A 16,091-nucleotide genomic window follows, 5' to 3' on the forward strand; every position below is an offset into this window, starting at 1 on the left:
ACTATATTTAAAAGTCTATCCTTGTAGATAGACTGTCCTTATTTTTTTTTTTGCTTTATTCCTTCAAAGGAGGACTATGAATACAGATTATTTTATATCAAGGATGAAATCTGATCTTATGTAGTAAAATATTTTCTTTTTTTCTTTTTCGTCCCCACAGGCCTTTGTTGAAAATAATCCTGCTATTAAATGGTGTCCTATACCTGGCTGTGAAAGAGCAGTAAGGCTGACAAGACAAGGGTCAAATTCAACAGGATCAGATACTCTTAGCTTCCCTATGCTAAAAGCCCCTGCAGTAGACTGTGGGAAAGGACATCTTTTCTGCTGGTTAGTACTGGAAACTTACCTGCCTCTCCATAAACTCACAGTCACTGCTATTCCAGGGACTAATTAAAAAGTCCCATATGGCACCAAGAGCGCAACAGAAATTAGTATGGAATGGTAAATGACTGTTCTATCCTCTATCCATGCACTACACTAATATTGTAGTATTTTGGGGCACTGCCAAGATTTATAATCCAGTAGTCATTATTGTCTCTGTTAGGTGCAAAACAACAGCATGGAGTGTTCTGATGTTCTGTTCTGAGGGAACAGAGGAAAAGTGGGATACTGGAACAGGGATTTTTGTGTCTAGATAGTTGTAAAACCAAAACATGGCACATTCTCTATTGTAGTGTAGAAAATCAGCAATGTTTAGCTCTTCCTGAATTTTGCTAGAATCACATCAAAGAAGCTGGAGTTGAAATGGGGCCATGAAGGACCATGTCCTTCACACATAGCTATTCTGTTTGCACTATCATTCCAACCTCCGTTTCACTTAATGTTCAGCACTTTTTCTGTCTGTTATCTTCTCCTGGGTTTTAAGATGAATACAAGCTCAAGAAGGAACAAAAAGCCAGACATTTTTTAAAACATCCCTCAGATTGCTGATCCTCAGCACTTACTAGAAAAGGACATAAGAGCATCAACAAAAGTAAAAAAAAATTGGCATATTTTTCTTTGACATTATCAGACTGACAATTTATGGCTATTGTAGTGGGACATATTTATGTTTTAGGAAAATGAAAAAGGATCAACCAAAGTACAGACATGCAGACAAGTTCAGCAATTCTTTTCAGTTTTCAATTGAAACCATTATACAAGGACATCCTAAATCATCTGCTTAGTTCCAAGTATCATAATTCTTAATGAAAGATGCTTCTGATTTTAGTTCTTTTCCCATATGAATGAAAGAAAAAGGGAAAATAAAAAGAAAACAGGCCTAATGAAACAACCACAAAAGTCAAAAAACGTGACTTCCTGGGAAGAGATTATTTACAATGGATGGAGAACTCAGAAAGAAGCAAATCCCATGGAAACAAACCAGAATATGTTTTCTACCAATGAACATACAATAAAACTTAATGCTATTCCACAAGCATGTACCATCCTCTCTGCCTAGTTCTGATGGTAGAGAATCAATTTTTCCATTAACCTGAAGGAACCTGACACCACTTCAGGGTCATATTGACATGAACCTTCAGACAATGGCAGCTTCTGCTTCCTTTACGTGGACTGAATGTACTGGCTCCCTGGAATGTTCTCTGAGAGTGAAAATGTCCTCTGAATGACTAATTTTTAGGAGAAATGGGGTTTTTATGTTTCCTGATAATATTTTTGTACATTCTTTTTACATTAATGCTTTGAAATACTGCACAAGCAAATATAGTTAAGGTCTTGAAAAATACTTCAAGTTAGCAACAAAATGTCCAAGAAGGCCTTTCCAAAGCCTTTTTTTTCATCCCCACAAAACTGAATGGAAAGTTTCAGCAATGGTGAGAAAGTTCTGCTAGCAAAGAAAGCATCCTGCAGTACCTCAAATCAGAACCATTTGCTAATGACACCCAAACTAGTCTTACAGTACAAAAAGTCTATGCATGAATGTGTTCCTCTGGAGAAAAAATGTATTCTCAGTTCAAGAGTTTTCATCATTATTTTGTGTTCAAAGGGAGCTTGCTTTGTCTCTTTAAATTTCAATCAGCACATCTCACAGTCCCATATTTCTGTCAGTTCTGCAAGTTTTACCCCAGTAATCTACAGCTTAGACATTGTAATAGCAATTGATGCTGCATTTAGTATGAGATTCGTCTGAATTTATGTATTAGAAAACCAAGCCCTAGTTAATCACTTACTTTTTTTATATAGCTATAGCCTTCCTGCTCATAAAAGCAAGAAAATTCTCTGAGTCTATTGAGCAATTTTTATTCTCTATTTAATGTAGGAGTAGGAATGTTCCTCTTCAATGCAGAGTATCCTAGAATTTACTCTGTTTTCATTATGCACCACTAACATTATCTTCAACAAAATGTAATCAATTGTGGCAAATACAAAATTCTATTCCCTTTCAGACAAAGTATTCTGAATTATTTAAATGTAGCATACATTAAAACTGTGCACAAATCCTACATCATTTTATTATCAGATCCATTCAACATGTTAGAACCCCCTTCATGCAGTTTCAGAAGCACCAGCAATTGTAGCAAGCAGACACTTGTGGAAAATAGTCTTAGCAGGCAGTGCACCCTTAATTTTGTACCATCAGTCCTCACTCCTTTCACCCTAGATAAGGGCAGGGGGCACTCTCATTCTGCAGAAGCAGCAACTCCTGAGGTGCACTTGAGACACCAGATTTTAGTTGCAACAGTGTTTTGCTGTTTTGGTTCAAAGTATATGATCATGAGAGGAAAAAAATCCAGAATTACATTCTTCTTTTAGCCCTTCCATGAATTATAACTTGTTGTGCTGAAATTTGCTACAATTTTAATAAGTATGTACTGTGCCTTCATATAAATCCTCCTGCTGAGCATTGAGCTGGGGAGGCTCCTGCTGTTCAGCGGCACAGCTGCTCCTGTGAGTTCCTTTCATCCACTGCTGTCAGGAAGTCTGTCCAAAATACAACTTTCATAGAAACTTTCATGAACAGTAGGCTCAATGCTCTTACTCTAGTCAAATGACATCCCAGCACACAAGTGCTTGTATTGGGGTGGGCTGAGGAAAGAGCTTCTTCCATGAGAAGTTGTTTTTGAACAATTATTGTAACTGTCTTATATAGATAGATACAGATATAAAGGTTTAGATACAGTTATGACTGAACTTCATTAAAAATCCACACATCCACACATTAAAAATCCTACAAATTTGAAAGTATCAAAGACACATGACCCTCCTCTCACTCCCATAAAAGATTGACTAATCAATCAGCTTTTAACTTAAAACTGAGCTTGTCAATGTAAATCTTTGCTATTTCAGTCCTTTCTGGCAACAAATACTATACTGTGAGAGGGTGTTGGCACTGTTGAAATCAATGATTTAAGTGTCCTACTGTCCCACAGATGTGAAAGGTGTTAACTTTGAACCAAGGCTGAAATCACCTTATTACAGACCAGTTGTTCATTCTGGTACAATCTTTCCCAGCTAAGATCTTCAGTCCAAACCAGAGATGCATCTGTGCTGAATTTAAGCTTTTTTGTTTGCAGACCAGCTTAGGGTAAAAAAAGTTCAAAACTGTTCCCATAACCTTTTCTTTCTTCCTGAATTCCTGCTTAAAACGTGGACAAGGGCAATCAGAAGAATATTGATGTAGCTTCTGAACCTGCACTGCAAGAGAGCAGTTCACCACTGGATCTTCTGCAAACTTGTGTATGCTCTGATGCAGCTGGTGCCCATTTGAAATTATTTGCTTTGATATGGCAGATGTCTGAGGCTATTTGCTGCCATTTCAGTAGAAAAAAAGGAGCTATTACAAATCCAGAGTGCATATTGACACATCCACACTGCAGCACCATCTGGAAGCCATATATCTGCTGCCACTGTGTAGTAGTGATTGCCATCCTTAATCCTAGTAGGAACTTCAGGACAAGCACAAGGGACTCATTACTCCACTGTGTCCATGTAAATAAGTTCAAGCCCCCATTTAAGAGGCTCTGGTGGAAGGAGTAAATATCCATAAATACTTAGTGCTGGTGTTGAAGGGCTTCGATCTAGTTCTAGATTAAAAGCTTGAATCTAGTTAAAAGTTGATTATTGCAACTGAACAGATTAAAGTAATTGTACATAAAATACATTTCTGTTATAGCAAATTGCCTACTTTTGGATAAACTCTGTAGTCTGATTTACCTTTATTACAGAAACTGTATGAGCACTTTTGTGGCACTAAAATAATACCCAGGTATAAAAACAAACTGCAAGCCAGCTGATTTATTCCAGTTGGTAATTTTAAGAAGCTTCTTTCCTTTCCTGTCTCATTTAAATTCTTTATCAATAATAGTCATCTATGCTTGTGAGCAAGTAGTCTAAGTGTATTTTAAAGCAATGTTATTTACCTGGCTTTTGGTTTCCTGGCTTAATTAAATTCTGGGCATGTTTCTTTTCGATTTTTTTTGGGGGGGGAGGTTGGTTTTTTCCTTTTAACTTGAACCAATTTTCACTTTAATTCTAAATCTCTGAGTTATAAGTAATTGTGTGTGCACCTTCTTTTTCAGGGAATGTCTTGGTGAAGCACACGAGCCCTGTGACTGCCAGACCTGGAAGGACTGGCTACAGAAAATATCCGAAATGAAGCCAGAAGAACGTAAGAGCCATGCAGGGCCAACAGGGAGGGCATGGGTGTTTTGCTGCCATTTTGATCTTTTGGTTTTAGACAGATTTTTTTTTAGTTGCATGAAATAAAAACTGGCTTCAACATTGGTTGAAAAATAGGGTAAAAGGGGAAGAAAATTATACTCCTGAATGAGAGGCTGCTTACACTTTAACTGCAGCACTATGGTAGACTGTTCTTTGTGGACCATTCCTGCCCACAAACACATGTGTGGTTCAGTCAGGGTTTGCAAAACACCTTCCCTTCCTTTTAAAGCTTTTTTTTATTAACTAGTCAATTTATTCCTGAATATAACTTCATTTGCCCTGTCCAATTTTGATTTTTAGCCCAGGCTGCTCTCATGATTGAGTAGTGTTCCGTGAAGATTTTTATTTCCTTTAAAACTAATTCAAGCCAATAGGTGATAATAATAGTAAGGTTGAGGGGAAACTGCAAGGGAGTTGTAGGAAATGGCTTACTGACAGGTAACATTTACTGAAAAAAACTAATAAAGGTTGGGTTTACACAGGACAGATATTTTCTTAGTCAACATTAACAAAGAAAGCAAAGATGACAGCAATTTGAATACATATTAAATTGATTGCCACAGCTCAGAGCCTTTCCATAGTATGTTATAAATATTTTGGAAAGCATAGAAAATTTTATAAAGAGGCAAAATACACCCTGCTTTTTGAAACTATACCCGTTTCTTTCATATATGTATTTGCCCCTTTATATATTGTAATTGTCACATGTACTGTATATAAATTTGTGTTATAATAGATGTATGGAAATACATTGAAATAATAAGTGTATTCGTATTATATATGTATAAACTAGAAAGTGTAATAATAAAATATATGTGAGAAATATGTATAGTGAGAAACTTCAATATTTTGTCAAGAAACAGGGAAATATGCAACATTCCTAATCTGATTCTTACAAAAGATTACACAAGTACAATTTCAACCTCTCTGTTTTTGCATGCTCCATATTCTCCTGTCACCCTCAAAAAGTTGTGGGGGTGAGTGAGGCCTATGAGGACGCTGCCAACTGCCTGTGGCTGCTGACCAACTCCAAACCTTGCGCCAACTGCAAGTCCCCCATCCAGAAGAACGAGGGCTGCAACCACATGCAGTGTGCAAAGGTAACAAGGAGCCATCGTGGGATTTCTTGAGGAATCAGATTCAGCTTTCTATGTCCTGCATATATTTTAGGTCCAAAACCTCTGAAGGGTCATGCCTGATAGATAGTGGAACCTGTTGCAAGAATTAGGTAATGAGCAAATGGCAGGTTACATGTATTTAGAAAATGTTTTAATGTGTACTGAAATCTATTTGGCTGACAGGTGTACATTATAATGACTGAAATTTCATAAACACCTAAGAATAATTACCAGTACAGTATGAAACAAATAATTGATGGTTATATTGCCATTAATAATGTAGAAGAGAAAGAACAGTTTTAATTGGCAGATATAAAATTTTAAGAAAGGCTTAGGTCTGAATGAATGAAGGTTTTGCCTTACTATATTTTTCTTTTGCATTATTTCTCTACCATAACAACAAAATAGAGAAGTTTAGGTGAAAAACTGTAAACAGGAATTAATCAGTAGGAATGAAAAGACAGCAAAGAGTGATTCCAAAGAAAATTTATTAATGACAGCAGCCAGAGAATTAGTCACAAGTTTGCACTGTGCTACCAAAATAGAAAAAATATTTTTGCCATGAGTTCAGTATCATTTGAAAATGTTTTTTCACTCAAGTTAGTTAAAAGCAGCATATTTAGACATTTCTTTATGTCAGAAATATCCTCTATAACTATAACTATTATCTCTTTGAGGAGCATCATTAAAAATAAGAAAGTAGTGAACACATTACACAGTTGGCCTACAATAAAGGGCTAACAGATTTAGAAAGTAATTCTCTTTATTTTTCTGAAAATGTGCAGGTATCTCTCCATTGCTATGCAGATCCCATTTTCTTTATATTGTCACATATTCTCTCTCTGTGATTCAAATTGAAGATTGGGCCTTTCTTGGTATCATCGGCAGCAGAGAACATTCTCCTACACTTTGATTTATGCCAAGTTTGCTGGTTTGGGGGGTTTGGGGTTTTTTGTCTTAAATTATTTTAAAAAGAGCTCATAAATTCTGTACTTCTAAAAACTCCATAAGGTATGTTTGTTGCAGCTGTTGCCAGTGAAGTCAGTTGTGGCTTCAGGCTGGAGAAGGATTTGGCCAATAAACACTGATGAATGTGGATAATTTGCCATTCTAAGGCACTGGCTGACAACCAGAGGTCTCTTTTCCTTTTTGATGGTTATAGGCAGCTTGAAGAGTCCTTAAAACAGTCAGATTCTTTTGTCATGGAGAAATCTCTGCACAAACAGCAGCTGCCTCCCCTCAGCCTGGTGAGGAAGGGCGTCCTCAAGATCATTACAAGGCTTGGACACAAGGAATAGTGGTCACCTCACTTGTTGCTTCCTCTGCTGAAGTTACAATCCCTGATGATGGAGCTTCTGCCTTTTTTTGCAGTGAGGTCAAGCTCACTTCATGATGGGCTATGGCTGCCTCTTAGCATCTAGCATGCACCTTGGTGTAGAGGAGAAGACTCCTTACTCATGAAACCCTGGTTTCTGTACTTAAGCAGGCATTTTCTTGTTGTTTTATGGATGCAGCTTCTAACGAGACAGGGCTTACACAGTCCTGCTCTCTCACTCCACTGCCTACAGTCACTTTTTAAGCTTATGGGCACTTTGATTTCAAGGAACAGGAGGAGGTTCATAGATAATAAATTGCTGCAAGTTTCATGAAACTTGGTAGCTGGATGGTGTAGAGACTTCATTTGTACTGGCACCAAGAGAGAGACTGAAATACCTACCCAGCTGTTGCCTGCTCAGCAATGACCTGTTCTGCTTGGCTCAGACCCTGGCCAGGCAGCAGATGGGATTTGTTAAGCCCAGGTGGTGATGATACAAGGCTCAGTGATCTTAAAGACACATAAAACAGAGCTCAGGAGTTAACCATAGATAGTTAATCATAGCTAATCATATGCTGAGTTGGAAGGGATCCACCAGGATTAACTCCTGGCCCTGTGCAGGATCCCCCAAGAGTCACACCATGTGCCTGAGAGCCTGGTGCAGTGACACTTCCCTGGGGAGCTGTTCCAGGGCCAAGCACCCTATGGGGGAAGAACCTTTCCCTGCCTTTGAGGGAGTGAACAGCTCCTCCCAGTTTAGTGCAAACTCAGTATTCTTTTGAGAACTGAGTCCAGGAGAGCCATCATGTAACACAGTTATCCAGCTCTGTGCTGGATGTTTTGTTCAGAAGGAGGCTGTGAGAGTTTATCAGAAGTTCTACTGAAGTCCAAAAGGTTCCATCACCTGGCTCCCCTTGCTCAGCTGGTGGGTCAACCTGGCACAGAAGGAAGATCAGGTTCCACAAGCAGGATTTCCCCTCAGGAAGCTGTGCTGGCTGTGACCAATGACTGCATTGTCCTCTGGGTGCTTTCAGTACCTCCCAGAGTCATCTTTTCCATGGCTTTACCGTGCACTGAAGTGAGCCTGACATGCAGTAGTTTTCAGGGTTGTCCTTCTTACCCTTCTTGAAAATGATTTTGGGTTTGGGAGGTGTGCAGAAACAGCTGATGTGGTTTTGAATGTGTCATGAGACTGAGATACTGGGAGGAAGGTCTGGGAACTCTGTGACTGTTGTGTTTTGAGGAGGCTTTTGGAGATATGAGAGATTAAAAGATAAATATAATAGAGTGGTCAGACGGAAGATAATTTGGGTGAGCTAAGATTGTTGCAGTAGGAGCATATATACATTAATTAATAGGAAGTTGAGCTTTATTAGTTCAGTTGCTTGTGAAACATCTTGTTTCATATCATCTTTTAAATATTTTCCAATGATTCTTTTTTGTTATAGGGAATATGGATGAGTTTGAATGGTAGGCAAATGATGCAGTCATACTTAACACTTTATACAAAGGTCTTCTGGCACTTCATTCTCAGTATTTCTCACCATTTTTTACAAGCCAACAGCTTTAAAAATGTTTGAAAACAAGAAGGAACAGCACAATTATTGCACAATTATTGATGGGAGAGTAACGTGCATTGACTCCCTGATTTCAGAAGGCTGAACAAATGCTTTATTAAGCTGTACTATATTATATTGCACTACACACTAATATTATACTATGCTAATACTAAACTAAAAACCTGTGACCCTTTCAGACAGTCACAACACAGCTTTGACATAATTGGTCAATCAATGAAAACCACCATCACCAGTGTGCAATTAAGAAATCCCTTTTGGTAAACAATCTCCATAACACATTCCGCATGTGCCAAAAAACAGATGCAGCAAGTAAAGATAAGAATTGTTCATCTTCTTCTCTGAGCTTTCTCACAGCATCTCACAGCTTCCCAGGAAAATCCTGGGAGAGAGAATTATGTCTCTCTCTCTGTTCAGAGAATTACGTGAATACCACACACAAAAACAAGGAGAAATATTCTAATCTTCATTGCTTTTTAGAAGAAAATCAGCACTACTGATTTTTGAGACAAAATTAGCAAAAGTACAGTGCAAGAATTGGATTTCATTCCTTCCTGTAATATATGTAAGTGATCGTATGAAATAACTACAGACAAACTCATCTGGTATGAAGTAGGTATTCCTGGAAAGGTTAAACTTACCAAAAAGAGAAGAAATGCAATTTAATTTATCAAATGCCACTAGTAATACTTAAGGCTTAATATTAATTAATGTGAATTTTCTCTCCTCATCTATAAGACATATAAACATGGTTCACCAAATTGTGAAGTCTTTTGCTTATCTGCCCATAAATAGCTTCCAGTTATTTTGAAATTACCTAGCTGAACACTTGCTGCTGAATTGAGAATATTTAACACAGTTGGATCTTCTCTGATGCAGAGAAGCATGAGTAAGTCACTTTACACTTCCTTGTAAGGTTTTACCTCTTTTGAAAGCACTTTACTCAGTCGGTGCAAAAAAGACTCACCTGGAAGTAATCACTCATCAAAGTTTATGTTCAGACTTCTTCTCTCTTGCTTTAGTAGTTGTTATTAATATTTTGTGTCAGAAATACCACATGACAAAACACCAATAATCATGGTTTTTTAAGCAATATTAAGGAAAAAAAAATCATTCTTTCTCATGAATAGTTTCTGTGTTATTTAAAGAAATGGGACTGGTTTTCTAACAATAACAAAAAAAAAAAAAAAACAGGCCTAATCAGCTGTATTTAGCATTTGGTTTATTTCCTCTGCTTAAAACTTAACATGTAGATCCAACAGAGTCTAATGATCCAAGGAACAAAAATGATGACTGACATGGTTTGATATGGTTTGATAAACAGATCTCCTGAGTAAGTAAAATAGGAAGGACGCTCTCCAAAAATGTTTTTATGCTCAGAATGCTGTTAATTAAGTTGTCCATAGAGGAATGATGATGCCTAACTACAAATCTAAGACATTTCAACTTGTATTTTTTCTTTCCTTTTTCCTGTTTTGTTCTGAAGTGCAAATATGACTTTTGCTGGATATGCTTAGAAGAATGGAAGAAGCACAGCTCTTCCACTGGGGGCTACTACAGATGCACTCGCTATGAGGTTATCCAGCATGTGGAGGAGCAGTCCAAGGAGATGACAGTAGAGGTAACAAATGAATGTGTGTATTTGAAAAATAGCACTAAGGTTGCAGTTCTCAATTCAGGATAAGTGTAATCAAAATTTTTCCAAACCAGACTTCTAAATGGAAAAATACAACCTTAAACATATCAAAGAGACAGAAAGAAAGCACTACTTATTGTGCTACACTACACTTGTGGTTATTAACAAAGTCAGAAATCTTATGCATCCACCCATGTTCCATTTTACTTCTCTGTGAAATGGTTTCCTTTTGTGAAATGAGCATGCTAGTCCTGCAATTAGCTGCTGTGCACTACAGAAGACATGCCTTAATTTTGGCTTTTGGAAAGTTGCTTTAAATAGCAAGGACTGTCAGTGTGTCAATTCTTTGGCTGCAGTATTTGCAGCATTGTGAATTTCAAAAATTAATTTTGTGTCTTTGCTTACATGGCACTACACGCTGTGCACAATACTTTACATATAGTCTGAATAGAAACAGTTCACTATTTAATTATATTTAATGCTGATAGTTGTATTAAATGATAAGACTTATTTTGGTTTCTTTTGTCTCTCCATTATTTTCCAGGCTGAAAAGAAGCATAGAAGATTTCAAGAGCTTGATAGGTTTATGCACTATTATACAAGATTTAAGAACCATGAACTTAGCTACCAGGTGTGGGTCAAGCCATTTTTACTGATGTTTGTTTCTGGTTAATTAACCCCAAAATAATTCTCATATTTTCTTTTATTTATTTTCTTTTTTTTAGTTAGAACAGCGCCTTCTAAAAACAGCCAAAGAAAAGATGGAGCAGTTGAGTAGAGCTCTAAGTGGAAGTAAGTATTTGCTGTGATCTGTGCCTTTGATTTGAAATCCCATCAACACAGTTATGGCTAAACTGTTCTTTTTTGGATGGTGCTCACATCAAGTCTGCTGTGTGATGTCATCCCTCCAGTACTAATTAGTAAACATTGGATGAAAGTTAAATGTACAGTAAATCTTACCTATTCCAAAGCCTCAAGGAGGAAGTAGCATTAGTAAGGTAGAAGCTAATGTTCTTTGTTTATTTCTTTTCCTAAGAACACTGTGCAGTTATTGAGAATTGGCTGCTGTTTACTTGCAAAATATTTACCTGATATGCACAAAAGTAATGGTGACATCAGCAGGAAAATACTTTCCCAATGCTTGTTTCATATTGCAGCTGAGGGAGGCTGTCCTGATACCACATTCATTGAAGATGCAGTGCAAGAGCTTCTAAAAACTCGCCGCATTCTTAAGTGTTCTTACCCATATGGATTCTTTTTGGAGCCTAAAAGCACAAAGAAAGAAATATTTGAACTTATGCAGGTAATACATAGGTATATTTTACTTTCCTAATGGCACTTTATTTTCTTATATTAGTTATCAGTGTCTTTTTGCCATTTTTGTAGTATAAAACTGACATGCTTGTTTTATATTTGTAACCAAGTTAGAAAAAGTAGCATATTTTTTATATCACTTTGCAAAGAAAAAGGATAAGGACAGATGGAAGGGGAAAGTAAGAAAATTTCCTGTTAATCTGCTTTCTGAGGGTAACATTTTAGCTTCAGCCTTCATCTCCTTCTCTAGCTTCTCTTTTCTTTCTTTCTCTTCTCATGTGCTTGACATCTGGGAGGAGGCAAAACTGGGGGAGTACCTGAGACTGCTGCCTCCTTTCCTGTCCCTTGGGTCCCTTGAAGATACTCAGTATTTCAGAGTGCAGGGAAATCCTACTCCAAGCTGGACGACAGAATGTAGAAGAGTAGTCTAGGGGACAGATATTTTGGGGTATTTTGGTGTTTCATAAGGTGTTTTCAAGAAAATGGATATCATTCCCCTCAGTGTTTATGGAGCTCTTCCTGATTTGCATTTCCCTGTAAAACTGTTTTTTCTGTATCGTTAACTCTTGCAGACAGACCTAGAAATGGTCACTGAAGACCTTGCACAGAAAGTGAACCGGCCTTACCTTCGGACCCCGCGCCATAAAATCATCCGCGCCGCGTGCCTGGTGCAGCAGAAGCGCCAGGAGTTCCTGGCCTCGGTGGCCCGCGGCGTCGCTCCTGCAGACTCCCCAGAGGCACCCAGGCGCAGGTAATCCTCCCAGAACGCTGCACAAGGCAGGAAGTGTTCCTTTGGCAGCTGCCAAAGAGGGGGAATCCACTGCTGTTCTCTGACTTGGAGGGATGCTGAGCGTGGTGGTTGTAAATCAATGTGATAGTGATGCTTTCTTGGGCCTCTCATCCTTGTGGAATTACAGCCTTTGGGGAAAAACATATTTTTCTTTTTGAGGATCACTGCTATGTGTGTTGCAACCTAAATTGCTTCCCCATTTGTGTTATATTAATGATTAGATGTCATGGCTTCCATTTTACTTTTTTCCATCAAGATTGTCACTAAATGCCTGGTACGCTTCAAAAATCTCTTAAGTATTTTCTAAACATATCAGGCAGTTTTGGAATAGTCAACAACTTAACTCTGTAGGGTTTTCAAAATTAATTTTGAATTAAGAATTAAGGGGGAAGACTTGTTAAGTTTAGAGAGCTACAGTTGCCCTAGTTTTCAGATTTCAATAGGTTTTGAAGCTCTGGAGGTTTTTCATATTTGTTCTCTTTCTAAATTTGATGGTGTATCTTTCCATTTTATAGCTTTGCTGGTGGAACATGGGATTGGGAGTATTTAGGATTTGCATCCCCCGAGGTAAACTATTTCTTTTTAATTTTTTAACTTAGTTCTGCATTTGCTAGAAACACAGGTATGATCACAATCTGCATGAAGAGCTTCCTTATCTTGAGTCAAAGCATTTCAAGTTGGTTAAGCTTTCCATTTCATTTATTTCACAATAGAAGGAAATATATATGTAGTTAATTGTGCAATGACTATAAATAATGCCTCTAATGTGGATGTAGTTATCTAAGGTGGCGTTAGGCAACCTTAGATATTTCACATTCATTTTCCAAGTACAAAAGCAGTTTTAAAATTTAATATAAACTGCTGTCTGTGTGCTGGAGAGCCTTAAAGTAATAAATGTATGAAATTATGTAGATTACTTTTGAATGCAATATCAGTTCAGCAGAATTTGACAAAAATTTTATGAAATTTCCATCTTCTGTCAAAATCCCAACAAAAACATGCAGTCATACTCCTAAATATTGTTAAATATTTCAAATATTTATTTTTATTGTTAGGTATTAAAGCAGGATGGAAATTGCATACTCAAGTGACATTAATTTCTGCTACTTTACCAAGAATGAAAATTATAATTTTTTAACTTATATTCTATGATCTGTATATGGGAAGGAGTAAGTAGTTTTTGAGACTCTGCTCTAAAAAATGAGAAACTTCCTATACAGGTTTCCTTTATCATCTTAATTTTTAGTTAATGTTTTGAGAACATTAGATTAAAGCATTCAGTCAGGAAGGAAACTTCATTTCAACATTTCCTTGTTTGCTGTTTTCTTTCTAGCTAGTCATTGTTAAACATCCTAGAAAACTCCATGTACTTTTTTCCATATATTTCCTTTGCTATTGTTGGTGAGCGTCACGCTGGTGAGAACATGGCTCGCTTCTCTACAAACAATCAGCTGCTTCTCCTGTCCAGTTCCTTCCTTTAGTTTTTTTTTAATAATCCCACATCTGACAACATCAAACTCATTGTGATGTTACTGTATGATTGATTGTGATGTTACTGATGACAGTGGAACTGGCTATGAGAAGAAGCTGGTAAGAAATGTGTTGAAAAGCTGTTTAGCAGGAGGTGCAATTGCAGCTGTGCTTAGATGATCTGCTTATGAGTTTCTATGATTTGCCTAAATGTGGCACTGTGTGATGCAAGTTGGTTTTTTGCTATGTAGCTATCACAAATACTTGCAACCACCTATGCTAAAGGAATTTTATAGAATTAATAATGGTCATCTTTGTTTATTTTAGTGAATTTCACTGCAAAGTATTTTACATAGAGCTGTATTTATTGCAAACAAATGAGAGCTAAGATCTGGTATGATGAATAAATCTTAGTGTTCAATGATCACTTCCCATGATTCCTTTTCTGATTCAGAGTGATAAAATTGTATATATGTTTAATAATTCAGTTATATTATTCTATATCAAGGTTTGATTTTCTGTTGTTTGAGGCTCTGCCTTGAATTTAGAAAATCCCTGAGATCCCTAAAAGCTGGAAGAACACTTTAGAGAAGAATCACCTCATGTTTGCTTTGTTTCTTTATGGTGTTCCATTAGACTAACAAGCATATACTACTAACTGCTGTTGAAGACAGAATATTGGGCTAAATGGACCTTTTGTCTGGTCCAATAAAGCTACTTTTTGATGTTCTCACAACTTTCATGCATAAAAATCTGCCCATACCCATGATTTTGTGACTATTCCTTTTGTCTTGCATATGTCATTATGAGTAAGCGCTTGGTCTGAGAAAGTTCATGGAAGAAAACATACTCTCCTAATACCATCTACATTAATAGGGACATTGTGTAAGAGAAAGAGCACTTCTGGATTTAAGTTTTAGGTACTTTAGATGTTGAAGAGTTAATGTAGGAAAGGAAAACTAATGGTACTGTTATCTTAACCAATTCATTTGGCCAAATGAGTACTTTGGATTACAGATTTCCCAACTTGGAGCTCACAGAAATAAAGAACAATATTCTTTTGAAGAGGAGAGCAAGTACCTGTGTGCACAGTTTTATTGCCTTGTGTGTAGGAATAACTGAAATTACACAAAGTGCTGCCTACGCAGGTCCAGTGTCAGCTGGACATACCAGAAAAGATACCTGGAAATTTCCTTTCAAGCATAGAACTAGTTCCTTCATAATAGGAAAGATAAAGATGCAAATTGATCCAAGTATTAAGATAATTAGCCCTTGGGACGTTAGCTTGATGTGGTCAACAGTCTTTTTCATAAATGTAAATGCTATATGAAATGTCTAAGCACACACAGTATGAGAAAATACAGGCTGTGGGAGTTCAGATCCATATGGTATGGCTCATTAGCAGCTCAAGTTAAGCAAAAGTAGAGGAGATTTGTAGTAAAAATAAAAAAATCCATGGAATAAAAATCCATCATAGACTGATCAGTGGAAGAGTGTCAGATGTGGCTTAAGACGTTTGGAGCCATAGTGTCCTGGAGGCTCAGAGAAATATATCAAGTTCCAGTGTATGTCTAACAGCTTTCTGTTGTCTTTTCAAGGTTCTTTTCTACTGCCAATTGCTGGCAGCAGAGATTCTGAGATAATCTATTGGTCTAATTCACATCAATTGTTTTTATGTTCTAAAATCAATGAGTATGCATTTATTAAAAAGTGTGTCAATAGGTGCATATATAAAGGTTGGCATCAGAGATTTAAACAAGAAATGTGTTCCTGGAATTGGTAAAAAAGGAGATTGCAAGTATTAAAATGTTGGTAGTACATCTAAGTTGTTGTTTTTTTTTTTTTGCTAATTCGTTGTTTTATAGATCTAGGACTACCTTGGATTTTTTTGTTATTTATGTTACGCGTCGCATGATACAACTTGCAATTCATTTTTCTGAAAGCGGGTGATTTTATAATAAGCATATAAAATCACACATTTTTTATAAAAATGTGCTGCTTGTTACTCAGAAAAATAGTGCTGCATGCTGCCCTGTGTTTTGTAACCTTTGGTTTATGCAGGAATATGCTGAATTTCAGTATCGGAGGAGGCACAGGCAGCGCCGGCGCGGGGACATGCACAGTCTGCTGAGTAACACTCCCGACCCCGAGGACCCCAGTGAGAGTACCTTAGGTACGGCCCTCTGGGCTGGCTCCTTGCTCTTCCTGC

At 37.2% G+C, this 16,091-nt stretch overlaps 1 protein-coding gene across 5 annotated transcripts in view; it reads left to right on the forward strand.

The window, feature by feature from the left end:
- The window catches only part of ANKIB1 (ankyrin repeat and IBR domain containing 1), an 89,006-nt gene that overhangs the window by 67,719 nt on the left and 5,196 nt on the right, over positions 1-16,091 (forward strand). For 4 of the 5 annotated variants that reach the window (XM_054273451.1, XM_054273456.1, XM_054273452.1 and 1 more), the window contains exons 9-18: positions 161-327; positions 4,521-4,609; positions 5,632-5,762; positions 10,159-10,293; positions 10,853-10,939; positions 11,034-11,100; positions 11,466-11,611; positions 12,195-12,373; positions 12,928-12,979; positions 15,944-16,055. In XM_054273451.1, the coding sequence (XP_054129426.1) occupies positions 161-327; positions 4,521-4,609; positions 5,632-5,762; positions 10,159-10,293; positions 10,853-10,939; positions 11,034-11,100; positions 11,466-11,611; positions 12,195-12,373; positions 12,928-12,979; positions 15,944-16,055 (1,165 nt within the window). The remainder of the gene's footprint in view (positions 1-160; positions 328-4,520; positions 4,610-5,631; positions 5,763-10,158; positions 10,294-10,852; positions 10,940-11,033; positions 11,101-11,465; positions 11,612-12,194; positions 12,374-12,927; positions 12,980-15,943; positions 16,056-16,091) is intronic. The other variant, XM_054273455.1, reaches the window with a different exon arrangement.

Source organism: Melozone crissalis, unplaced genomic scaffold (assembly GCF_028551555.1).
Source record: "Melozone crissalis strain CALT ecotype California unplaced genomic scaffold, PUWL_Pcris_2 ptg000016l_1, whole genome shotgun sequence".
Lineage (NCBI taxonomy): Eukaryota > Metazoa > Chordata > Aves > Passeriformes > Passerellidae > Melozone > Melozone crissalis.